Below are 26,997 nucleotides of genomic sequence, written 5' to 3'. Positions count from 1 at the left end.
TACCTTGCCACCAGCCTTTGCAACCTCAGGTGTGCAAAGATTATGAGCCATTCTCAAAAATCAAGACAAAAATTATTTGCCTTCCAAGTCTGAAAGTCAAACTGGGTTCACTTTTATCTTTTATACTTCTGTTTCAAATGGGTCCTGTAATTGTCACATTATCATTTGCATCAAGGAGTTGGGGTCTTATGGAAGTATCCAATATATCAAGGTACCTGAGAGTAATCACCAATATTAGTAACAAAACAGTACTTGTCCAGCTGTAGGAACCCTGGTCATCTCAGAAAACGTCTTGGACTTAGCACTTTTTAACAAAATGTGCAAAACAACACATTTCGAGTACTTATGTACTTCAGATCAAGAGGCTAGCTGGCTCTATGATTCCTTGTATGATTCCACTACTGCCTTTTACATACCAGCACAAACACATATTAATGAGAAGGCAGAGGGGAGTTTAGTGGCATTTAGTGCTAAGGCTGCATAAATGGTGAGCTGCTCCCTTTAGCTGCTAGAACTTTCAGTCTAAAGCAGTCAGGTGGCATTTTCTTCATTCAGTTCTTTTCTCAGACTGTATTGTCTCTTATAAAGGTTAAATAGAAACAATTCAACTGTCTTCATGAATAAAGCTACAATTGGTCAAATGTACAAAGTTACATCTTTTTTGTTACTTTTGAATTCTGGCAAAGCAGCATGCACAACCAACTGATTTATGCCCTTAGAATAACTTTAGAGATGTCTCCTTTTTTTCCACATTTTGAAATTCTGATGAATGTTGTTCTGAGATTTACTTCCATTTCTTGTTACCTTTAAGAATTGATATTTCGTCAGTATTTTTTTTTTCTGGCAATTATCTGAGAATGTGGCAGAATCTAATGACAAGAATAAGAAGAGATAAGTAACATCTGTGTCATACTGGATATTCCCCAAGCAAGGAGTTAGGATTGCTAGTGAAGTCTTTGACAAGGTTTGCATTGTAATTGTAGATCTGATGATAACACAGGTTCATTGTTGTGTGGGTAAGGAAGGGTGCTGCTTTTCACTTTATCTGAGAACATGCATGCAATGCAGTCTTGCTGTCCAGTAAGATGACTGCAACATAAGCACATCCAAACAAATTTAAGTCCTGCTAGTTTTGGTATCAGCAGCTGAGAAACAACTACAGCCTCCGAGTGCAGACTAGCTACACAGCTAAGTACTCAGGATTTCTCGAGTGGACTTATACAGTCCATGCCAGAGTCCGTGCAGTCACAATTTCAGTTTTATGCCTTCTAAGCTGGTTGCCTATAAAGATAATATTTCAGTAGCTCAATAGTTCATTGTACTTCTGATCACAGCATGGATCTGTCTTTAATGTTGACATTTCTCTACTGTTGCAACCATGATTTTCAATCTTTTCAAGTCTGTCATTTTATTTTTAATAACTGTTTATTTGAGGATACAAGTTCCCAAATATCAGTGACCAAACTTCAGAATCTGTCCTAAGACATTTTTCAAGCTCAGATTTATCTGTTAGTCTTAACGATGGTAAAAATAATAAATTAGAGAATTTTGGGGGAAGAAGGTCTGCAAGCAAATGTATTCGATCCAAGTGTGGATTAAAAACAGATTAGCTATTTATATAGATAATAGGATGTGTGTGCACCTGTGTGACACGCAGCAACGGAAATTTGAAATGAGCTGTTTTGTATCTGTTTTTTCATAAACTCAGTTTAAAGGACTACACACCAGTCATGTAAATAAGAAACAATGGAAGAAAACAAGCAATGAACAGGTCTTTATAGCAGGGAAATAATTTGAGTCAGAGGATGAGAAATGTACTTGTTAAGGAGAACTGCTAAACAATAACTGCATGATTTCTGTGTTTTCTAAACCACTCGAGCTGGTGTTTGTTTGATAAAGCCAAAGTGACTCTGTGCAGTGGAAAAATTATTAAATAGCAAACCTTTTCAATACATGCAGGTAGAAAGTTATTTCTGAGAAATACCTTGGTATAAGACATTCACATACCATCTTTACTGTAATGGAATGCCTTGCTAATTACAACACTATGGATAACTCTTACTGTCTGCTTTGCTGTGTTTCCACTTGATTTTAATTGAGCATTTTTGAACAGTAGATTAATTTGTGTTTTTTACCACCTTTTAAGCATTTGTATTAAATATACATATAGCCTTGTTAAAATCACGTGAAAATATGTCTCCGTTGACAAAATATCGGCTGTATCTGTATTTGCTCTCTTATGGTGGCAATAATGTATTTTGAATTGGTGGTAGAACTGCTTCCAATTGTCATCTTTTGGGTTATAAACTTTGATTTCAGGTTAATAATCTTTTTTATCCATTATATTTAAGTCATTTTTAATACTGTTTTGAACAAAGAAGGTACCTTTTGAAACTGTGAAAATTGAATGTTTTGTATTTGTGGAATATAACCTTTCATTTAAAGGTGCTAAATTGAACTGTTTAATTTTTTTCAAAATTCCCATATTGTCTTTTTCAGCCAAAATACTTTGCAAATTTGACCCCCACAGGTATTAAATGTTTCTATCCTTCTGAACCTTTCATTTCTCAGCAAGCATATAATACTGGGTTGCTGAATAAAGACCATCTGCTCCTCACATGTGAATCAGCTGGGGCTACTGTTTGACACAAAATGGTAACCGAAATTCTGTAGCTTGACTGTGGAGAAAATAGGGAATAGGAAAATTATTATGTCTTACATGCGTTTCTAAAATACATTTAACTATATATTAATTGTCCTTGAATTAAATCCTTCTCTTCTTGACTGTCTTCCCAGACCAGAGCCTGGCAAGCAGCTCAATGCAGAACAAAAGAAACATAAGCTTATCTTTTAGTGCGGTTTTGAAATTAGTGGGACCTGAAGCTCCTAGAACTTCAGCATTTGTCCAAAGTTTAGCATATTCTTAACCATTTTCTTGAAGTTCCTGGTCCATATAAAATTTGGTTGTATTCCAAATACATCCCTGCATCACAATGCCAATATTGAAGAGAAACACAACTTGAATTATATTCTAAAAGAAGCATCTCTTGCAGATGGGAAGCCAGTGTCGCTGTCTCCAGTTGAATCACAGCCCCACAGTCCTCGTTACACAGCTTCGAGCCAGCGGGAGCGTGAGAGCTTGGAAGTCCGCATGCGGGAGGTGGAGGAGGAGAACCGTGCGCTTCGCAAGCAGCTCAGCCTGGCACAGAGCCGAAGCCCCTCACACCATCAGGGCAACCACTCCAAAACATACTCCATGGAAGAGGGGACAGGTGACAGCGAGAGCCTGCGGGCTGGCATTGTGGCAGGGAACAGCTCCGAATGTGGGCAGCAACCAGCAGTGGAAAAATGTGAGGTAAATAAAAAAAAAATCTGCCGGAAACAGTATGACAGATTTGATCCTTCAAAGACATTGCAGATCCCTGTCTCCCACCCCTGTAAAAGCTTCTGCTATGTTCATAGCCTCTTAAGGACTGATGGGCACTACTCTTTAGATAATTTTTAATTATTCTTTTTCTATGTTTTTTCTTTAGAAATACTTGAATGTCTTTTTCAGTTATGGACAGTTGTTTTTTTCTTTTTCATTCTTATGTGCCTGAATCTGGTGTAAAAATCAAAGCTGTGTCCCAAGATGACTTCAGTACAGCTGTGAGTTTATAGACCTGTGGCAAACTGACCTTGTGTGTTTCTAAACAAAATGAAGGTGGCACAGTGCTTTTAAAAGCCTTATTCTCTTGTTTGTGCATCTCTTCTAGAACAGTTTATTATCAATTGAATCATGGCTGTGAAACCTGCTTGTGCTTTTGAATCACTTTTCCGTAGTGTGTCTTGATTCTGTTGTGGAACCACCTGCTCTGTTAGCTGTGGCATGTCTCTTGCCAGAGAGATGTTGTTAGCTGCAAAAAATGGAGATCTGTTTTTAAGAAGGTGTTAGGGGGTTGTTTAGGTTAGTTTTTTCCCCCATTTTATGCCAATAGTTTTATGGATGTTGTCCAGCTATTTGGTAGTCAGGCATTTGAATGATACAGTTATTCCAAAAACGTATAGGTCAAAACCAGAAAGTGTTGCGTAAAAGCCTTGTGTCAATCCTAAGTGGTGAAGATATGAAAAATAACTTCCTCCAGCTTATTTTTGCAAAGAGGTTAGTACCATATTACCTTTTATCTTTCTTTGTGCTGCTGGGAAGATAAAAGTTGAAAGAAAGTGAGTGTGAATGAAAAAGAATTCCTAATTATCTCTTCAGATAAAGATAATGGACAAATACCAAATATTGCTTAAAAATGAATTACAGTTTTCCAGTTCTGGACATCTTTGTCTGGTACTGTAGAAAAAAGTGCCAACATTACTTTAAGGTGAAGGAAAGGGAGGAGTCTGTTTTTCATTTTCCTCCTGATAATGAGGGTCTGTTTTTTCTGCCTGTGAGCATTTTAGCATTACATTTAATAAGAGAAGGTTCAGTCCATCAGTAAACAAACCTCACTTCCCCCTTATTATCATGCCAAGCAGTGATGAGCTGAATCTCAGTTCTGGGATGTTCAATATGCCAGCCAATTTGGGCCACAAAAATAGCAACTTAAAGGAGGAATAGTTTAAGTGGCCTTTCAGGTTACAATGCCTTTTGCCAATAAATTTACTTGCTCAGTGGGGTTTAGCATTGTGCTGGAGGCAATGGTTATATAAAACATGTAAACTCACTTTGTTTGCCATCCCTCTATCTTACTGCACAGTATTTTGATAACGAAATAGCTTTTTCTTCTTTTTCTTAAGGAATTCACTCAATAATTCAGTAATAGCAATGGAAGTTAAAATTAAACTTCCTTATCAGATTTGCCAGAGGTCTCATCGTTTATCCTGTTATTGTAGATTCTGGTTTCATGTTTGTGTGAGAGCGGTATCTTGACTCCACTCCCCTGTTTTCAGTGGTTGAGAGTTGTAAACTAAATCTTTTCAAGCTCTGACCCTGGAATATATTATAGCAAGAGTCAAAGACTTGGGTAGAAAGAGACAAAGTCTTGAGAAGAAGACTGGGGCTCTGAGGGAGATGAAAAGTTCTAGGGATAGATCGTTTATTTCAATGAGGCAGTTCTTTGAGGTTTACTGAAATTAGCACTTCTCTTATAATTGAACATTAAATCTCTGATAAAGCATAATCTGTGTGATAATATTTATGATCTATATCAAAAAATAGTTCGGGGATTCATTGTATTCCAGCCACCACTTCCTACTGTGTTGCATTGCAGGAGAGTTCTTCTGATGCTGTAATATCGACCAGCATTATATTGCAAGAAAAAAAATAGAGTTCCGGTCAAGGACCTTCTCTCTGGAGGGAAAAGATCCCTGTGTCATGCCTTCCCAGCAGGAGACAATTTTAACACAAGCTGTGAGAGTATAAGAGTAGACGTTATACAGATGTCGGTGCAAATAGCAGGCTTCAGAAGAAGACCATAATGTTGATGGAAGCTAACAGAACTATGTGATTCTTTCTTATGATGCTTTCCCCCTATCTTTCCAGCTTGTGCCTCCATAAACTGGGTGTTTAGTTTGAATTAAGGATGCATTTATAAATATTCTAAAAAGAGTTAATATATTAGAAAATAGTCAATTAGCAGTATACCATCTAGCAGATTAGCAGAATATTTATAAAAGTTTGCAGCATTTTTACAGGCTTTTTTGTTTTGTTATTATTCTCAGCAGTGTTGCTTAATATGTTTAGTGTGTAGTGCTTCAAAGTCACTAAAAAAAGGGCTCCACCAACTTAAGCACTGTGTAAACACAAAAAAGCAGATAACACCTGCCGCAGGGAACCATTTGTAGCTTATTTATATGCTTGTAACATGCTTTTAATATCTCTTAATCAAATTCTGAAATTATTTATAAAGGATTAAGAAGTAATTGCAATAGAATGCCTGGTTAGTACTACTGGAAAATTACTGAAGTATGAAACACTTTACCAACTATTATTTTTAGCTATAAAAGCCAATTAGAGTTTGTTAAGCTTAATATTTCACCCTTCCAAAAAGTTGCCTGAGGAGACAAAAGATAACATCTGTTTTATCTAGGCACCTTTATACTCCTCCTCATCATGGGATCTGAAGACCTGTTCTTCATGTATTTTTGGATACTTTTCTCCCATTAAAATCACTCCAGAATGAGCTTAGATGAAATTTTGCTTTCAGAAACAGTTTTCCTGGTCTATAATGGCTACAGTAATAATTTCTAAACCATGTTAAAATGGACCTGAGTATTATTTAATCTCCTTTTCCTAAAGAATGTTAGCTTCTTTAAATACCTTTCAGTATCTGGGCTTGAATGCCCCCCAAACTATTTAAAATCAAAAATAGTTATCATTGTGTCCCTGACCTCCAACCTATCTGAGGAACAGTCTGATTAACTTCTGCATTGCTTTGGTTACCTATTCATACACGTATGTAAAAGTGAATGGGAGACAAGTGAATTAAGAAAACAGAGAAAGAATATTGGACTATTATTCACTGAGTTCTGAAAGCAAGATGTATCAACATTTGATCTTCTGCTGCAGTGAGTTCCATTGTCTAAATGCAGATCCTATGCAAGGCCTACATCCAGACTTCTTGCAACATCTGCTGATGATGAACATGTTTATCATTCAAGTTAAAAAGAGCATTGTAGGAGAATGATGGTGAAAGAGCAATGGACGCTTTCAAGGAGCTCAGTTCAGTCCCATAGTGACTTCTGAATATCCAGGCCAGAGTTTTGTAACTAGAATTATCACTGATTCTAAACAGTGAGGAGCTAGTGTAGCATGCAGAGCTTTGGTGTGAGATGTTTGGAGACACATGGTGAACTAAGCAGACAGACTGCTGCATTTTGTTGAAGATGGAACATTTTGGGGCTATGTGGCTTTACTCCTAGATGTTAGTTGCAGTAACTGAGTCCAGAGGTTGTGAATGCTTGAGTCATAGTGGCCAATTCTGATGGGATTAGGATACAATCTTCTAGCCAGCTGCAGAAGGAAAATGAGGAATATCAGAGGGCTTTGAGGTTGCTGACTCATTTTGTAATTTGAAAGCAGGTGCTTCTAGTAGTGTACTCAGGAGGATGCAAGTTCTTTGAAGTGCTTCCTTCTTCCAGCCAGCATTGCCATGTCTTGCCAGGATTTGGCTACAGCCAGCTGCTCGCCATCCAAACATGGAATTGGGACAAATATGCAGAAAACTGAAGATAATGCTGTTTTAATAAGGGTACAAAAGTCTGCAGATAGTTCAGGTTGTTGACCTCATGTTGCCTCATCAGTTTTCCCATGGATTTTGCTCAATGGTTAAACAACGAGGGAGAGAAAAGTGAATCAGGAAAAAGGGAGGAATAGACTGTCTTGCAGCATACTGCAGGCAAAAGCTTTGGAAGAATAGGACTGAGTTTCCATTCTCTTTGAGGACCATTGTTCTTTCCTATAGCTGATCATAGGCAGGAATAGAAGTGATAAATAGTATCAAACACCACAGAGAGGCTGAGCAGAAGATATCTGGATTCCTTTGTCTCTGAACTGGAAGAAGACATTCAGCAGAGCAGCAAGTGCTGTCTTCACACTGTGCCCTGGCTGAAAGACAATGGTACCTGCTAAAGCACACCAAGGAAAACATACTGTCAATTTTGAAACAAATTGATTTAGGAAAGGGAAAACAGATGTGGGCAAGTCCCTGTCAGAATAAACTTTCTGGTTTGGGGGGGGAGCGGTGAAGTAGAGGGCAAGACTATAAGGAAAACCGTTCTGTCAAGTATAGATAGTATAAAATGAGGTTGATAGTGATATGACAGTGATATTCTGTCAAAACCTATAAAATATTTATGTCTGATCCATTGTATCCAGATGAAGTGTTTAAAGTAGAATGAAACCATTCTCAGCTAAGTTGATTTAATTGGCATTGGAGTGAAGGTTCTTAGATCTTCCAAAAGCCTGAGAAAGCCTGGGAGGCAACCAGAGAGAAAGCGGTGCATGCAGTGTCAGGAAACTGTGTGCCCACAGGACGCCTGCCCCTATGTATGATACAAACTACTGCTGTAATTACAGTCATTAATAAGGGTAGCCTCTCTTCTCCTCTGTTTTTGTCACAAGAGAATAACACAGAAACAATTTCTGCAATGTGCTGAGCATGCTCAACTCTCATTGATTTTAACATGAGTTTAAAGTGCTGAATACCTCACAGCATTGCTCCCAAAATGTATTGCAGTATCATTTCTTTCTCACGCCTCTCTGGACAGACAGGTTGCCTTATTAATTCAAGTCCTCTGAAAACTTCAGGTCTTTCCAGCTTGTGAGGCATACTAGGCTTGGAGGCAGCTGCGATGTTCATGTGGGGAATGCACAATGGAGCAACCGCTTGGCCATTGTATGATTCATATTGTGCCCTGTACAAGGCAGTGTTAATGGATGGGACTACGGACTCTTTACATGTCCCCAACACATGCCACCCTCTGTGTAAATTTGCTCCTGTTACAAGCCAGACTTTGGGAATCTGTGACTATGTGAAGAGGCAGAATTCCTTATTTGTTCTCTGCTTAGTGGGCTTTCTGCAGAAAATCAGAGCTACGTGGGAGAAGCTAGCTAGCCAAGCTTCAAATGGAAGTCAAATGAGGCTTCCCTGCAGTTTCACAGCTGTGTCCTTGATCGCAGCTTTGTGCTGCCAGCATGGTGAACTCTCCCTCGTTTCTATGACTGTTAAGAAACAGAAAAGTATGGAAGCTGAAGTCTAAATCTGCTGAAATTAATTTTCTTTTCTCCCAGGGAATAGCAGTGGCTAATTCTAAAACCGGAGAAGAGTAACTTAACATCATTTTTCAAATTATTACTTACAACCTTAATCATAATGACTAGTAGCACCTTTCATTTTTCCCTTCCCTCTTGAACACATGAGTAAATCTTCACCTCAGATTAAAAGAGAGAAGGCACAGAATAAGGGAAAATTGTGGTGGGGGATGGGGAATTGTATTTAACTTCACATTAACACTGCCCAGTACAGCCCATGCTACTAGTCACAGGCAGGAAAGAGACCACCTGGCTTCACAGCTACTGTCCTGTCTTATCACCAAGATGCACCCAACCCTGGGCAAAACAATTGTCCCACTCATGCTCTTGTCCATCAGAGCTTCCTCAGTCTCTCTTTAACAGCTATCCCTAGGATTGAAATGACGCAGAGTTTCTAAGAGCGTATCCGCTTATAATTAACCAAGATATTTTTAAACTTCGGTTCAGAAGGTTAAACAGTGTCTTTGTGTTTGCATACTCAGAATTTTGTGTCATTAATGGGTGTGTGTTTGTGTATATGCACACACACACACATATGCTCTTAGCTAATAAATGCAATTCTGTTCAGACATCTGATGTAATTTAGGGCCAGTAATGACTTTGGAATGATGATGGTGTTATAACTCAATTAAGATGTTTTTAACAAACTGCCTCAAGTGGGCTGCAAACAGCTGCAAACACCCACTACAAATCTTTGACAATTGCTGCATTAAATAATAGCACTGTCATATATGTGTTCTCTTTAATGAATGATAGAATGCAGGAGCAGGCTTAAATTTTTGCTTTTTTTTGTTCCTTTTCTCCCACAGACCATCCACGTTGCCATTGTTTGTGCAGGGTACAATGCCAGTCGGGATGTTGTCACACTTGTCAAGTCCGTCTTATTTCACAGGTAAAGGTAGCTTTCATTTGTTATATATTGTATATCTGATTATGGCTAAATTAGCTCTTGCTACATTTACCCTCTTACTTGAAAAGAAAGTCAGATTCCCTTTCCCGGTTGCTTTTTCTTTGAAGGGAAAGAAGCATGAAATTTATGACCTCTAGAAATAGCTCCACCTGAGTAAAAATTTCTGCAGTGAACGCTAGGGATCCAATATCCAGCTGCTACACCTGTTGCATTTTGGGAATAGGGGCTACACCTATCTGTATTGTAAAGTATCTGCCTGCTCCTGAATTTTGTAAAATAATAATAGTAATAGCAGTATTATATTCATTTAGCCTCATTCTGGGACCAGTTTGTGGCAGAGGTGTAGATAGTAATTTGAAAGCCATACACATAAATATACACAGGTTACCTGACTATCCCAGCTTCCCATTTAGACCTTTATTTTCCAAGGTAAACCTGTTCCTATGGTCACTATTACTTCCGTAAAGTCAGTTTGTCTGTTCTGACTTTGGAAGGGCCACTTGGAGCCCCTCACAGGAGTTCACAACCTGGTTTTAGCACATGGAGCACAGTCAGATCCCAAAATCTAGAGGCATAGATGTCCAATGAAGAGAAAATAGCCAGTTCCCTTAATAAACAGCAGTTCCAGTGAAGTGAAATGTTGTTAAATTGTGGGTGGGTGTGCATCTACATCCCTTGTCCAGTTTAGTAAAGTCTCTCAGAGATGTTTTCCAACAGTGGTGCAGAAAGTGGATCAAAATGGGCAAGTGAGAGACTAATCAAACTGTTTTAATCAAACAGCACAAATAGGCTAAAAAAATCAGCTTAGAGCATAAAGAGTTTGCTAAGGAGGTAGTTTCAATACATCACAGCAAATTGAATGATATTTTATAGCAGTGAGGATGAATCTTGTTCAGGTCACTTGCTAATATCTTGTTACGCATACCTGTTCTGGGGCATAAATGTCCCGCACCTTGCTCCTTATGTTTGCTTCTGATCCCCTGCTGGAGCACTGTTAGCAGTCACTCTGTGCAACAGTTTTGGTGCACCATTGTATCTTTTACCAATTTTTGATAAGCTTCACAAGAGAATTTAAATACTTACCTTGTACAGTGTAGAAATGACTCAGTAAATATTATTTTAAGAGATTGGCTGGGGGGGAGGGAGAGGGAGATGGAAAGGTGGGTAGAGGGGGGAAATTCTCCAAAATATGAGAGCAACTTTCATTATTAACACATATAACACAGTCTTTATAGGACTTCCCAGGAGATGAGCATAGCAAAGGGCTAGGAACAGGGAAAACAATGCTAAAATAGTAATAACAAAACCAAAACAACAGTAAAGACTTTTATCATGTTCTGTGAGGAATTTTTTGACTGTTAAAATCCTGTTAAATTTTAAAATGGTATCATTTTCCAATTAAACTTCTGAATTATTCAGTGTAAACTGGCTTTATATTCCAGGGATTGTGGGTTGCTTTGTCTATTTTGATTGTTGTTTCTAGGGGTTTGGGGTTGTTTGTTTTTTTTAGCAAATGCGCATTTTTATGGTGATATGAGTTCTCCCAGTGATTAGCTTCTTGGTATTTTTCTCTTGTAGTACTTGCCTCCATTTTGAAAAGATTTGAATATTCTGTACGTTTCCTGATACTCTATAAACAATAGGAATCTTGTAGCCCAAAAGTTTAAGCAGTCTCCTTGTGTTAAAGGAAATGTCTCTGTTTTGCCTAAGCCATTCAGCTGAAAAATAAGCAATTTATAAACAATTCTGCCATTAATAATCTGGGAAATATATTTAATTAAAAGTATGAAAACAAAACAAAGAAAAGTAACGTTGGTATCTCTGAACATGGTGGAGTCTGCCCTTTTCAAGAACATACTTGCTGCTTGGCTAGCAATACTGCTCATCTCAAAGGATTTTTCTTGCTCAGCAGAAGTGATCAAGATAAAGTCCGATATAGCTAATGAAACTTTATTGCAGTCAGTTACATTCAAGGTAACCTATCTAGCTTGTTTGCTCAAAACATAATTAAAGACAAATTTAAGTCAATTCTTGCCTAGAACTAGCTCTTCGCACTAGGCATTAAATTGTCTGCTAGAAAGGGAAGATGTTCTCTAAAAAGAAACAGAGCTTCTTGCAGACATTTCTTACTTTTCTTCTAGAAAATGCAGGCAATTGGTTTGGCTTCTTAAGCATCTGCTGATGCTATGGCTATATGTGCAGAGGCCCATGTCTCAGGAACTCTTTCTTGAATCCCTTTTTTTGGAATGGAATGGTGAAGAAGGCTGAAGAATAAACCACTGACTTGCCAGACTTCCTCAGCTTAAAATTGATTTAAGCTTAAACCCAGGTCCCTTGCACGGGTTGCCATGCAAACAGTATTATCTTGGAGACTGGTATGCACTTAAAAAATTAGGATGATTGGAAAGAAAACTTCTTTTAGTTTCTAGGATCTGTTTAATTGTGGGAAAAAAGGACAAAGACAGGTCATGATATTGCATTAGGAGGAATGAGTTAGGAGAGATGGAGGTGGTTGGTTCAGATGGTGGATACTTCATGACATCAGTAATAGGTTCACCATCTGACTTGAGGGTCATCAGTGAAAATTGGCATGGAAACATCTCTCTTTCTAAATCCTAAATGTGCACCAGGGAATGTATCCTGGCTGGCACTACCAGGCAAAACAGACATTTAAAAGTACTGCGTGTCTGCAGTGGAGTGGAAGCTTATTTGTTCCACCCTAAGCTCTAAAGCTAGGCTACCTAGTCCTCCACTTGTAAAATCATCACATTCAATCTCAAGTACATTTTCGCACAAGCAGAACAAACATGCTTCCACATATACTGTCAAAGAGAATTTATTTTTCCTTTTTAGAAGTTTCTGATGATCAATGTTCAGCTAAACCTGATGTAGCAGGAGCGGAGTTTGCCTGTAACAAAAGTATGTGAAGAACGTATTGTATAACTGAAAGAAGCTTGTGTAGAAAACACGGTTGTTATTAGATGGGCGGACACAGTGTAGGTTCTCCTCAGGCAACAGTGCCACTACACCTCAATCCTGCCCTACAACACTCTGAACACAATCTACTAACTGAACAGCTGGGTCGTCATAGCAAACATCCTTAATCTCCTTTTCTGTTCCTGCTGTATTTCATTCAGTGTTTGTTGTAAGAGCACTGATTTCAGTGAATCTGTCTGAAATTCACAAAGAAGTCGCACAAGCTTTCATTAGCATTTCCTTCCAATTTAGCAATTAAAGCATGTTTTAGCTGATTAGTATTTCTGTGTGTTTTGATACAAAAAGAGGTCTCTAGATTGCCTACTTCAGCCTGCAGAAAAATTCTGAGAAAAGGAGGCCATGTCAGTCTCATAATCCTCCCCATGTGCATTAACATATTTATTATACCCCCAACTTTAAGCTAGAGTGCAGGACAGAAAGACGCAAGGCAGCAGGAATGTGGGGTGAAAACTACAGGATTTTCTATGGATGGAGTGTTCTGTATCCTCTCTTGCATTATTGTACAGCACATCCTGTATATTGAGCGTTTTAGCTCTCTCCAGGTCTTCTCTGCCAGGACTAAAACAGCAAGTTTCTGATTCTAGTCATACCATACATATCATGAGACAGAGGCAAGCTACTTGTCCAGGCAATCTGAGAAACTATATCTGTCTTCGGGCTCCAGGGAGCAGAAAGAGGAGGAGGAAGGGGATGGTGTGGTGGGTTTCTTATAAGAATACCATAGTTCGAAAATGCATTTCATTCCCAATGGAACAGGAGCTTGATTTCAGTTTTGTCTTTAGAAAATGCATGTTCAAGCCACAAAATCCCAGCAGCTTTTAACACCCAGTTTGACATAACTGACAGTCTGTTCTCAGGGGGAGACTCAGCAGAGTTGGAATAGTGTGGAGTTTGCAGACTGATAAATATGCATTGGAACGTCTACACAGAGGGAAGCTTTTAGAATGAGCCCTCAGTCCTTGCCTGCAACTTTTCTACTTTCCTGTCTTAGGCATCTAGTTTCTAATTATGACAGAGTTTATAAATCTGTTGCAGGGGTGAAAAGTTTTCTCTCTGAGCCAGTTTGACACTCCCAAGCTTGTATCTTTGTGCTCTGAGTGCAGCTTAAGTTTAGTTTTCCCAAGGCAAAAGACTAAACACTAGAAATTAAAAATATTGGGTCATTTGGGCAAGACTATATGTATTCTTTCCAAAAGTATCTGCATTTCATTTTCAGAAATAACACAGTGTCCTATGGTTGTTACTTTCATTGGAAATTCTGCAACTACTGGGCCAAGTTATTTTCAATGTTTTTTGAAAACTGTAAATCTTGGAGTGCCGCAGAAGAAGCTAAAGAAGCCCATAGGTTATAGCTTCTTATTGCAAAGTTCATTCCCATCTTAATTTAGGTAACTCTTAACTTGAGTAAAAGCTAAAAATATTTTTAATTTTTAAAATTATTTTTAATTCCAAAGACACCATGTTACATTAGGGAAGACGTTAAACATGCTAAACACCATGTTGCATTAGGGAATGAAGAAAGGCCAAAAATACACAGTTGCTGACAGTTAGGTCAATGTGAGAATCTGTGAAAAATTATCTTCTCTTTCCTGCCAGCTACTATTGCCTTGCCAGTGAACTCCCTTGTATACAGGCATTTGTATGCCAGCAAAAGAGTGATTTTTTTTAATTTTTTTTTGGCATAGCCCATCTGGTTTGGGAAAGTAGTTGTCACTACTTTCGTAGCTGCACCCTGCATCTATCCTAAAGCAATACTAGCATAGCAATGGTGCCAGGAGGTTCGTAGTATAAACAAAGCCAAAGTCAACTAGACAAATGCTTTCTTATATGAAGTTGCCTCTTGGCTTTAAGGAGGCTGTTCACAAGCTAAAATCAAGCATATGTCTTAAGTATTATCAAGGTTAGGACTTCAAACTGTATTACAGATTGATCTAAGTATAATAAACTTATTTTTCTTAGAAAAAGTAGCATAAGATACAAACCAAAAGAAAATCTAAATTAAATAAAAAGGATGATATGGAGTTTCCAAGAGTCACAAGTCAACACTGGCTGGTAATTAAAGCTTATGTAATCTAATAGCTGTATTCCATGGAGACCACTTTGCTTTAATGGAGTTTATTTGAGATTTTAAAACCTCTGTCATTGTTTCCATCTCTTTTAACGTGTCAGTCTGTTTTATGGGAGATTCTTCTGGCAAAAACTCTAATGTGTGATCTGGTTTCTTACTACTATAGATGCATTAATAATACACACATCTTTTTGTATTTCTAGCTGTCTTAACAATGCAAACATAACAGAGAAAGCAATGTTAAAAAAAAATCTAGCCATGAAATCTCTAGTTGATTTCCAGAGTGCTTCTATTGGTTGACACGAAACAAGATCCATGAATGAGGCAGCTTGTGCCTCTTTAAGATCTCTCCAATAGTTTGGAGAGTGTTTTAATCAATACGGGATGTGAAGGGGTATGAAAAATCATTAATGATTTTCCCATTGAAATTCTCCCCATATGAGAGATGGATTGTCATATGGGCACTGGAAAGATTTTTTTCCCAAGCTGCCTTTTATAATTTCTGTTTCAAGTTCTTGTAACCATTTGTTACAGATATAAAAAGTATTACCTTGTTGTGCTTCCCTTAATAAAGTATAGATTTTGGAAATAACCCCCCTGGGCTCCTGACCTTTCTATATTCTTAGAAAATAAAATTCCTCTGTTGCAGAGAGAGAACCATGCAACCAAGCAGCTGCTTTTTGAATTGCTAACAATTGAGCTATGGAATAATACAGAAGGGAAGAGTGAATCTTGGTTCACTACTCCCTTTTTCAATTGTAGATTTTTATATTTAATTCTGTGGCAATGGCTATTCCAAAAGAATAGGCCACAAATGCTTGAGCAGATCAAAACTCTGGTGAGGAATAAGAAGTTTTTGAAATGTAAAAATAAAACATTGTGATAAAAAATCTATAGAAATGAGTACCTCAGGATAGGTTCCTAAATTCATAGTCTGTTTTTTTTTTAATTATTGACTTTTGTTCATTTTACTAGACTTTTTAGGACCTCAGCAATTCTGGAAATAAGAGCATTCACTTAAGTTTCTATATTTAGGCCTAAGAGCCTATATTTGAGCATCCGTGCTTGAAAATCTTGGCCAGAATGTCTTTTCATTCACTTTTGAGAAAAGCCATTTAAGGAAATACTTTTTTTAGATATGGTTTACTTTGTCAAATAGTGGTTTGTTTTTAAGATAAGTAGAAACAATATATGAATATTTGTGGTTTTCTAAATTGAGTGGTGAAACATTGAGTTTCTACTTGATGGGAAATGCCCACATTTTGAAATGACTTTCTTTCACATTAAGATATTAATATGTCAGCATTTTCCATGTAGCAGAAACTGAAAAGTTGTATTTGGTAAAAATTCAGATGTTCAAAATCTTTGAGATAAAAGAGCATAGGTGGTTGTCTGGACTTGGAGAGAAATTCCCTGGCTTTTTCAATATCTGTTTCTGTAGTAAGGAATCTGGAAAACCTGGGGTTCAGAGTTTCAGGGTTATCTGCTCTGGAAACAGGTACACTAGAAACCTTGCCTCCCAAACTCGCAAATTCACACAAGAACTGGGAATTTTTCAAAATCTATTAATCTTTTAGAAGTAGTTTATCAAAACTGTCACCTTTTGACCTCAACTGTTTCATACAGTTTAATATACTGCCATCATTAATAGTATGGTGATTTCTAGCAGTGCGTTACATGATGTAACCAATTTCTGCTATGTGTGGTTCATTTGCTCTCATGGCATGTTCAGTGGAAAATGAGTTGTATGGGATAACATACACATTAAGAATAAACACAAAACACAGCTGTGCTTTGAGCTCATTAAAGCAGGTGAAGTCAAAGTTCACTTCCCAGTTTGAGTGGGAGAAGAGGAAGTATGTGTTGGTCATCAATTTCTCTGAGAGTTCCAGGTTCTCTTCAACCCAAGAAAGCTGTCCTGCTCCAAAGTTCTGAGGCTCAGGGAGCTGGAAGGGTCCTGTTGGGTTATCCCATCTATGCCCCAGATATTGCAGGAAACCACAGCATACAAATTTTTTCATAACTTTTTCCACCTTGATCATGCATTCAACCTCCTCTAGCAAACTTCATTGTCTTCAGCTGCTAGTTAAAGATCTTCAGAGGCCTTGCCACCCATACTTGTACCCACGTGAGGGGCTCTCAAACCTTCTGGGAGGCACAGGTTTCTCTCCCTCCCTTCCCAAAATTTCTTAAACTGTAGCTGCTAAATGCATGGGAAGGATTGCTGTCCACCTGGCTATCCCTTGACTTACCATAGTAGTAATACAGTTTGATTTCAGTTTTATAAACCTTGTATCCCAAAATGTCTCTGTCCTCGAAAAAGACCAACCTGAAGGATGGAATAGTTTTACTGGCTCCAAATGATACAGCAAAAGGTCCAAGTCTAATGAAATATAGCTTTTAGTAGAGTCCTTCACAATATCTTTGACTGTCACCTCTCATTCTCACAGCCAGTGATTCAATCATGTTGACAAATGATAAAGGGGAGAGAAGACACCCCTATCTCATGTCTTTTGAGAAAGGTTTCTGATCTTAAAGCATTAACTCTTGCAGTGCATGCTGGTTGATCTTTAGGCTTCTGTCTTTTAGGTTTAGTGTATTGCAGATACCATAATGGGTAAAAGATGTCACCTGTGTGTTTGCCAGTACTATTACCTTCAGAAGGTCTTCCAGGTTTGAGTCTGTGTTCTGTTCCCTTCTAGCACTACACTCAAACACCACAGTCCACATAGCTAAAATCTCCTCTGGAGAGTAAGATCTTCTGTGGCTGATGCATATTTAGTTGTAGATGTCAGTGGGTCACTGTTCGGTTTTGGAGATATATTTTTGTAAGTATTAATTTTCTGCTTTGTCTCTGACACATACTTCCCTTCCAGCTGAATCTTTACCATAAGGCTAACAACTTGAAAGAGATTTCTGTGTAGGAGTACAACTACTTTCTTGTTTTCCCCAGTATGAGCTGAACTAGAGAAAATGTCACCCACCTGCTCCCATTTAAGTTGCACACACCCTGGGTCACTCGGATAAGTATAAACTGCTACTGAAAATCTGAGTGTCTTTATATTGGAATTTTTCTTTTCACCTGGTATATTTTATCTCCAAATATTTTGTATCAGTTCCCTTTAACTAAATGATGGTTTAAAAGAGTATGTGGCTTTCCTGTTTTTAACTGATTTTTTCTCTTCTTATTCTACTTCATAATATATGGATAAATGACCCTGAAGAAAGAAAAGACATTACAGAAGAAAACCAGCTGGGAAATACTCCTAAACACGATACCAGACTCAACCCCTGCTGAGCAGAGGGACCTATTCTACACATATTTGCCTTCAGATACTGCCTTGCCAGTACCCACTGCTTTTGTACCTTTGTTCCTCTTGGCCTTTTCTCAGCTAATGAAATTGCATTTCCTGATCGCTGTTATTCCCCAATTTTTTTCTTGGCAAGGTGCCTGGTTACTGCAGAATCTGCATGAGCCAGGATGTCCTCTTCTCCTCTCCTGCTGGGCTGGTGAAGCAGACATAATTGATGAGATCCCTTTGGGTTTGTAATGGGACACTCAGCAGCTGGCAATCTGCAACACTCCCTCTCCCCTGCCCATTCCAGATCATGCTGGAGATTAAAAAAGCCTTTGTCTTTTTGGAAAGGACGTTGTGGCTTAGTGCATTGGATATTGTTGAACTCAAATCAGTTGCCATCATGGTGGTTAACTCACATGTAAGGCTTCTAACATGCCCTTTTTCTGCTTTTCCTACAAGCATGTAAGTTGATCCTCTTGCAACCAGTAGAACAGCTTCACTGAGATCACTGGGAATTGGATTGGATGTTAGGTGCAGTATTTCTAACGCTGCAAAATCAGGCCATACATTGCTTATTGTTATTACAACAATCTCCTGTTTCTGCTGAGAGGTGTGTTATGATACTATAAACCATTATATGTATTTTTATGTTTTCTTGTGGGCTTTATTTAGTGAGAAACAGTATTACTCTTTAAAGCAGAATGGAATAGCATTAAGGAGAAAAGCACATATTGTTCATTAAGGCAGGAAATTGAGGGAGAAATAACCTTGACCTTTTGGGTTAGGCCCGAAAGTATAATGGAAGTGTGTTGGCCTAAACTGACAGATTTCTTCTCTTTTAGTTCACACAGCAGAATGTAGTAGCATCAGTCATCTTCTACCTTAACTACCATCTAAAACTAAATGCTCTTCTTTTTTAAATGAAAAATATCAGCTGACAAGTACACCCATTTTCCCTTATAAATTTCACAGAAATGAGACTCCACTATTCCTTCGTAGGGATCAAAGGAAGGTTGAGCCAATGCTAAAAGCTAAATGGACCATCTGTCTTCTTCCTGGCTTTTGCAAACTCCTGTCCTTCTCTGCTAACTGTGAGAGCTGCTAAGCTAGGGATAAACATGGAAGACTCCCTTTTTACTACAGATCATAACCAAGATCTACTGGCAGGTTTTCATACTCCTACCACAGAAGTTGAATAAAGATCAGACTGTCGCTTACCTCCCTCAAAGAGAGAAGCAAGGATAAGTGATTTAAAGTGTCAAAGCTCACATTGTTACAGAAAAATCCATATGCTTTGTCAAACCTTGCCACTCTTGTTGGTATTGGCTAATCACTCATCCTGTTTCAAAGCATTTGTCTTAGCCCAAGTCATATGAGTATAGAGATGAACCTAAATCTGGGACTTTAAAATGAAATATTTTCTTTATTCCTGTTTTTCTTCAGCCTTTCTTCGCTCTTAGAAACAAGGATGTGGGGAGATTTACAGTCTCCAGTCAGTCTGTTTCTTGAAGCTGTTCATTATTCTGGTACTAGAAGGCACTCACTTGGAACATTTCGCTCTGGGTTCCCCTGGGATAGCTGTTGATACCCCAAGTTGGCTCTGTAGAAGTGGTGCATGCAAACTCAGTGGTCCTGGAATGTCACCTCATTTAGGTGATTATTTTTTAACCTTCCCCGCCACTCCCACTTCTCCATAGACAACTGTTTTTACCACAGAGATAAATTACCAGGCTGACCTAGAAAACTGGAAGCAATGACTTTCACAGCTAACGTCCCCAAAAGGGGATTAACTTGGCTGTCTTTTAAAGACCCAGTAGAAGGGACCAGATCCTGAGCTGTTATAAATCATCACATTCCAGTGAAGTCAAAAGAACTATATTTATTTACAATCATCCAGAAACTGGTCCAGTATTTGTACTATTGTCATGTTTCTTTAAATTGTAGCAGTGTATCAGCATCTTGGCCACGAAAGTAGAATTCCGCCAAACATGCTGTACATTTTATCCTGCAATGCTAGACATAGTTAAAGCTTTTTAATTTCTGATGTTGTTCTCTTACAATAGGAGTTAGAAACCTTTCGACCAATGCCTTTCTCTCCCTTCTTGTATCAGGCGAAACCCACTCCACTTCCACCTCATTGCAGATGCAATTGCCAAACAGATCCTGGCAACTCTGTTCCAGACGTGGATGGTCCCTGCTGTGCGCATAGACTTCTACGATGCAGATGAGCTCAAGGTAAAGAAGGACAAAACACATGTTATTCATGTGCTTCTGGTTTCATCTTATCCCTTTTATTCATCTGTCTGGATTGGGGTGAAGAACACTACATTCTCCCTGATTAAAATTAATTCTAACCCACATGATTGTGTCTTCAGTTAAATGTAACTGAAAGATATTGATTTGCTAAAATCAGTGCAGTTTCTCTGTTAATGGAATATATTGTTTAGCAGCTTAGAATTTTGCCTGCTATCAAGGGGACTCTGGTTGCCCAGGTTGAACTGCATTTGATCACATTATGTTTTGCTAGGGGTGCTTCTTTTTAGTAGCAGTGGTGGATTTTTAAGTATCTTGTTCAATAAACCTAAGGCTGTTACTGGAAACACTCAACCTCCCTGCCTTCCTTAAGCATGCGTATGTAATACGATAAGTACACACACTCTGAAGAGGTATTCAGTATTACATTTTGAAATAGCTACCTGCTTTATCTGGATGCCCTTTCAAAAGGAATGACTGGGAAGAAAGGAGAGTTCCATGGGAAAAAAATAACTTACTCAAAGCATAAAGTATTATCTTTTCATAGAGTTGGAAACTTTAAATTAGATCACAGAGGCAAAGCACTGCATTTCAGAGCTGCACATTTTTTTACTGTGAAGGTAGAGTGAAGTATTCAAATTTTAACATTTGGATTTGGTGGCAATAATTTGTACAGCATATCAGACTGTTCAGAGCTAAATACGAACAACATCCTGAAACAAGGGAAAAACAAAATTTAGCAAATTGCTGTGCTAATTAAGGTAAATTCAAAGCACACCACTTGGTAGAATCTTGAGTGCAAAATGTTGTAGAAAGAGATGGTAAAGGGAAAGAATGATCCTTGAGAAAAATATTTCATTCGTAGCTATTTTTATTGTTTTACTCTTCCTCCTACATGAAGCAATAAGCAGCTATTAACCTAATTAGCTAGATATTTTCCGTCGGTTCTTTATAGCTTTAAAGCAAGAAGGAGGTTTCTTCTTGTAAGTCTTGTACATGTCTATATTAGATGAGCTTTTCTGTAAATTGTAAGATTTTCATGGTGCTTAATTAGCCTCTCAGTTGGGCAAGGCAGACCTCTTACTGTCTTCCTTCTGGTCATTTGGGTATGGTCCAATCTACTTGAGTAAATAATAACCAAAAGACCTCAGTGATCCCCAGCTTACTGATTTATAGGCAGCAATGTTTTGCAGATAAAATGCTATAGGGCAAAGTCTTGTTTTGCCCTCCCTCTTGACTCAACTTTAATTTTTAAATGGCTGGTGACCGAAAGTAATGCCTTGCATGTAACCCCGTAGGCTTTAGGTTGGGGATTGCTCTCTTACTGGATGCAGATATTGATGCATAAATACATCTCTCCAGATCTGCCACTCCTGCTCAGAGTTCATCATACTACATACCAAGCAATTCTCCTGATTTCAGTGGCCAAAAATCTGTGTATAAAATAGTACTCAGCATAGGTGAATGTGACAGAACAAGGCCAAATGACAGCAAAGAGTTGTAAATATAAACAGAGTTTTAAAAGCTAGATATAATACTGACTCATATCCAGATCATTCTGCAAGTTTTAGCGAAGAACACAGAGGAGCTGTTTACAGACAGCTGTAGGAACTCATTTCTTTTGTTTCCTGAATAACCTCTAGAGAGGTTTTGATGGTTGTTTTGCATTTTTTTATTTTTTCACATGTACTGTTGGGAGCTATATTAGGCTGTCCAGTGTTAGGAAAACAGGTCTGATACTGGAAAGTTTTGCTAGAAATTCTACCTTTCTCAAAAGTAATCTATGAATCCAGTGTTATAGTATATACCATGTTTCAATTTTAATGACCCTCTATAGTTCTTTTTTAATTCTGTAATTGATACCAGTGACTGAAATTTAAAAAGGCTTAGACTGAACAGGAGTTTGAGGAGTTTCTGCATAGCTTTCATTCACATTTGGAACACTTTTTAGTTGATACAGAAAACACTTCATTTCATATTTGTCTTTTTCCCTTTGGATAAGTATGGGCTTCCAGGCCCTCACTTCCTAACGCAGCAGGAGCTGGCATGTTAGCTTAAGCCCTTAAGTCCTAGGAAAAATCCTGCTCCTACTCAGCCAGTGGAAGGGAGCACATGATGTTAGATCCTCCATAAATAATATGAACGCTTGCTTGTTTTCAAGTAGCTATTTAGAGTTCAGGCAACACTTCCCACTAGATTATTAACTTTTTAAAAGGCAGAATTTGGAGACTAAAATATTTGGCAATATTCCTTAACATCTCCTGAAGTTCTTAAAATGCATATTGTTTAGCTTAGAGTTAGAGTGACCAGCATCCTGAAAAAAAGCGGAGAAAATAAGGCTCTTCAGTAGATGACATCTCCTTGCAGGTTTTAGAGGAGAATGGAAGGCCTTCATTACAAGAAAGGGAAGACAAGATACTAAAGATTATCCCAGATTTTCTACTGCCAGCAAACCAACATATGTGCTTTCAGTCTGCTGCTTGGAATTAAATGCATCAGAAGTTTCTTTTAAAATTTAGAGAAGATGATTGATTTTTTCTTTTGTGAGGTGTCACAGCTGTTTATGGTTGTCCTGCACCACATACAGTCTTGTGTTCATTTTCTCCCTCAAGGTGGGTGCTGCCAAACTAATACCAGCCTGTTTGGAAGACGCATGGAGTAACAAGGGGGTAGGAAATGTCTATTTTGTTTGAGGGACAGGATAGGGGATGGGGAGGAAGAGGAGGAGTACTGGCTGTGGAGCTGAGCCAAGGCAACAGTGTTTCCAAGAGAAAGGTTAGCCATGCTTGGGATGGGAGCTTGCTGGATGCATTTCTTTTAAACAGCCAGTTTGGTGATTATAACAGCCAGGTCTATTAAGACATTCATAGCCACCCCCAACATAACCTGGCTTCTCTCCTCATTGTCTTGGCACTAACCACAAGGCAGATCTGTGCTTAAAAGCTCTCCCTTACTTGAGAAACTGTTCAGATTCTGAACTGTACTGCCAATGCAACTCTGTCCCATTAACTAAACTGCTGCATGCAGTTAGTAATTAGCAATAAGCATCCTTGAGGTGTGGACCTGATACCTGGTGTGCTACCAGAAATGCTATTCCATAGCTGCACAGAGTTCACGCTCCTTCCACTCAGTATGACCTACATTGTAACACTTCCAAATCTGTGTGGCCACATATGGCTATGACTACAAAATGGAAAGTTACTTGACAGTGTAGCTTCACTTTATGTGACCACATTAGCCCTGACATTCAACTTTGGACCTAATGTACTAGGGGTAGTTGTTACAGCACTGCATCCCACAAAATAACTAGAAACTGGAAATTATCTTCCTTGAATTTTAAATAAAAGAAAGAAGAATGCATCTGTTGTGCAAACTATTCTAGAAACATGTAACAGTAGATAGCAAAAGTCATTATATTAATGGATTGACCAGTAGTGTTAAATTCAGTGGGAGAGTAAATCTTATCATGGCAGATGACATTCTGTTTGAAAAGTAGGTTAAACAATGCACCTAAAACTATACCAGCAAAACATTGATCTAGAAAAACCATTACAGCTGTGATTTGCAAGTATCAAGCTGCAGGATATTGTGTTTTTCCGTTCAGTCTTATGTGAAGAAGGCCCAGAGCTAACCATTGAAGTCATGGAACACTCTAGCCCTTAGTGCTTCAGCACTTCATCGTTAGATGTGGAATCTTGTGTCAATTCACTCATAAGAACGTACAGATATTAAACCCATTGTGATCAACATTGGCCCAGAGCCGAAGTAGCAACTGATAAAGCAGTACTGAATGTGTGATATGTGGAATATAGATGAGGCAGGTTTGTTTTCCCAGATGTTGCCTGACAGACTGCTGACAACATCAGGTGAACTGAGAGAAGGAACAGTTATCTATCTTCCCTGCTGTGTGTAACTGTTGATGGCCCAGATAAATGTAGTCTTGTCATCACTAGTAAAGCAGAAAAGCCATGTCTTTTAAATAGTTCAGCCCACAAACGTGCTGCAATTGGTCTGTGAACTGGAAGGTAGAGATGGTGAATGGGCTTTTGCAATAAATGAGCATTTGACCTGAAAGGGAAATGTGAAAAGTTCCATGCTTCTCTGCTAATGAACAGTATTCCAGCTTTTTTTCATTCCCGAAACCAATAGACTACAGTTCTCACTACCAGTGCTGCCTTATATGGGTTTCATATGAGAAATGTCAGTGTAGTCTGCACACTCAGTCAAAATCAGTGATGTGATCCAGAGGGCAAAACTAATCTGGGATAAAGTGTGGAATCAGTATCATCTAACTTTAGGCATTTACTTTAGGATGAGATGAATCACTCCTTAGAAGTTCCACTTTTTTCCATTTGAACTGTGAAGGCAGTTCACTAGGTCAGACATTGACATCATTTGGTCAGATAGATGTGTGGCAAGGGCTATGAGATTTAAGTATGAAAATCAAGTTTGTTCTTTAGTCATAATTGTAGTGTAGCTGGCTCTCAGGGCTTTGCTAATGTGCTCACCCACAGCACTTATGTTACTAATTTCCTGGGTGGTCCAGGAACTCAAAGGCTAGTCATCTGCACAGATGAGATAATGGACTTGTTTGAGACAATGGGCCAAACTGAAACTAGGTGATTGATTGGCTGGCTAGCCACCTGCACAATGAATATTTGACTGTTACAGGAGGTCTCCCAGTGGGAATTTCAGACAGTTCTAGATGTTTTCCCAGGCAGCTCTTCTGTGCCTAGACCAGTTTGTTTATGTAAATGCATTGATTAACATCTCAGGTGGAGAATTTCATTGTCCCAGAGATTCCCAGACAGTCCCTACTGCAAAATAATCAATTCTACGTAGATAAGACACTTGTAAATAGTCAATGGAAACTGTTCCTACAGATGTGGAAATGGTCACATAGGACAGTCTTTTGTGCATATTTACCATAGTTAGGAGATGATTTTTATGTAGTTTAAGATAATATGTATTGATGTATCATGTATGTGCTGGAAGCAGGACCACAGGCCAGCTTATAAGAATTGGGCAAAACAATGTTTCAGGGAGTTTCACCCAATCCAGCTAAGATTCCTCTGCAAGGACTGTTGCAATGGAGACTCCATTCAACATCCAGACAGCAACCGATTGTCCTGTTTGAGAGGTTGGATTGCCATCACAAGAGTTACCCTAAGCCAAAATCCCAATAACAGGTTAGGTTTTTTTAACAAACAATCTGTTCATGAGTGTCTGTGCAACAGATGACACTAAAAACAACTACAGTAGCCATCCCATCTTTTTGTTACCAGTGGAAGCTTTTCCAACATAGGATAGCATTGGTGGGGCTGTATCTATCATACATGGCCATTAACCAATTTTGGAAACATGTTCAAGCAAGTCCTTCCAAAGGAACTGCAGAAAACCTCCTGCTGAACATGAGAGGGAGGGGTTGATTGAGAAGTGGGAACACGTGAGATGATGTCTGAGGAACAGCTTGTTAGCATCACCTGGAGAGGGTAACAGCAATGATAACAATATTGATAAAGCCTCAAACAACAAAACTGACTGGCACTTTCCAGTGTTCCACAATCTTCCTTGCCAAGCAGTTGCACTGGATGTTTCAGAAGTATTCATCCAGAACAGTGTATTTTCACAGGACTAGTACCTAACTATGGACTATCATTGATTATAATAATTACACTGTATTTGCATTACACTGCATGCAGATTATATAGTGTTTAAAGGCAATATGTGATTGTTTGTCTGATAAGTAGTTCATTGTATATCTCATAGGCAGACCTACAAAGTCATAAAGCAAACATACATTACTTTTTCTCCTTTATTTTCCACTTTATACTTGTTATTAATGCAATACAGGATGGGAAACACAGCATCTGTTTATGTTGACATTAAGGTGTACAGTAGTAGGTATTTAATTACAGTGTCTTTACAGCATTATGTTTTTGTCGCATTTTGTCATGTTATGGTGGGTTTGCAATGCTCCTGCATTTCAGCAATCTTAGATCTTTCTGTGAATTGTTTTACTGTACATGTCAGTGAAATAAAACGCATAGATTACTGCTGTTCTTGCTGCCCTTTCCCTTTCTTTAAAGAATAATTTAAAAAATAAGAGGAAATGTGAATTGCAGATTTTAAATACCAAAGCCTATAGACCAAGCATTGTACAGATTTTCATAGCTTGGATGACATAGTTTTAGACCTAAATTTACTTCTTCCCACATAAAGATTTAGATTTTGCACATTTGATGATGAACATAATAAATGATAGAGACCTGAAATATTCAGGTAATAAAATATGCTTGTGGTTGTGACACAAAGCTGCCATACTAAGAATTGTGTGGTGTTAACCTTCCTTTGTCCGTGGTTTTCAGTGCTAATGGCTGGATATTAACAAACCAGTTTTTGTAAGCCAAGATATTTTCCATCAAACTGATTGGGAGGAAATCAGTATCCACCAAGAAACAAATGGTAATTCAAACTCCCCAGCACAGTGGAACCTTTGTAAAGTGGTCAAAACCTATTCATACAGAGTAGCCTAAGTACTACTTCCTCTGATCTCCTGATTCTTGTTATACACAAAAAAGCCATGCACAATTGCAAATTAAAAATAGAAGTGTTTTCCATTATTATTCAGACTCAGAATATGAAAAAATAATTTTACATAAAATCACACTGAGTCTTAAGTTTGTGC

The 26,997-nt window shown here is 38.3% G+C and overlaps 1 protein-coding gene across 1 annotated transcript in view; it reads left to right on the top strand.

Moving 5' to 3' along the window:
* The window catches only part of LOC112970328 (LARGE xylosyl- and glucuronyltransferase 1), a 196,367-nt gene that overhangs the window by 51,137 nt on the left and 118,233 nt on the right, over positions 1-26,997 (top strand). Inside the window, exons 2-4 of the mRNA XM_026074588.1 lie at positions 3,054-3,355; positions 9,592-9,674; positions 20,168-20,291. Coding sequence (XP_025930373.1) covers positions 3,054-3,355; positions 9,592-9,674; positions 20,168-20,291 — 509 coding nt within the window. The remainder of the gene's footprint in view (positions 1-3,053; positions 3,356-9,591; positions 9,675-20,167; positions 20,292-26,997) is intronic.

This window comes from Apteryx rowi, unplaced genomic scaffold (genome assembly GCF_003343035.1).
Source record: "Apteryx rowi isolate R43461 unplaced genomic scaffold, aptRow1 scaffold_390, whole genome shotgun sequence".
Taxonomy (NCBI): domain Eukaryota; kingdom Metazoa; phylum Chordata; class Aves; order Apterygiformes; family Apterygidae; genus Apteryx; species Apteryx rowi.
The sequence above is the reverse complement of the archived record's forward strand: the minus strand, read 5'-3'. Positions and strand labels throughout refer to the sequence as shown.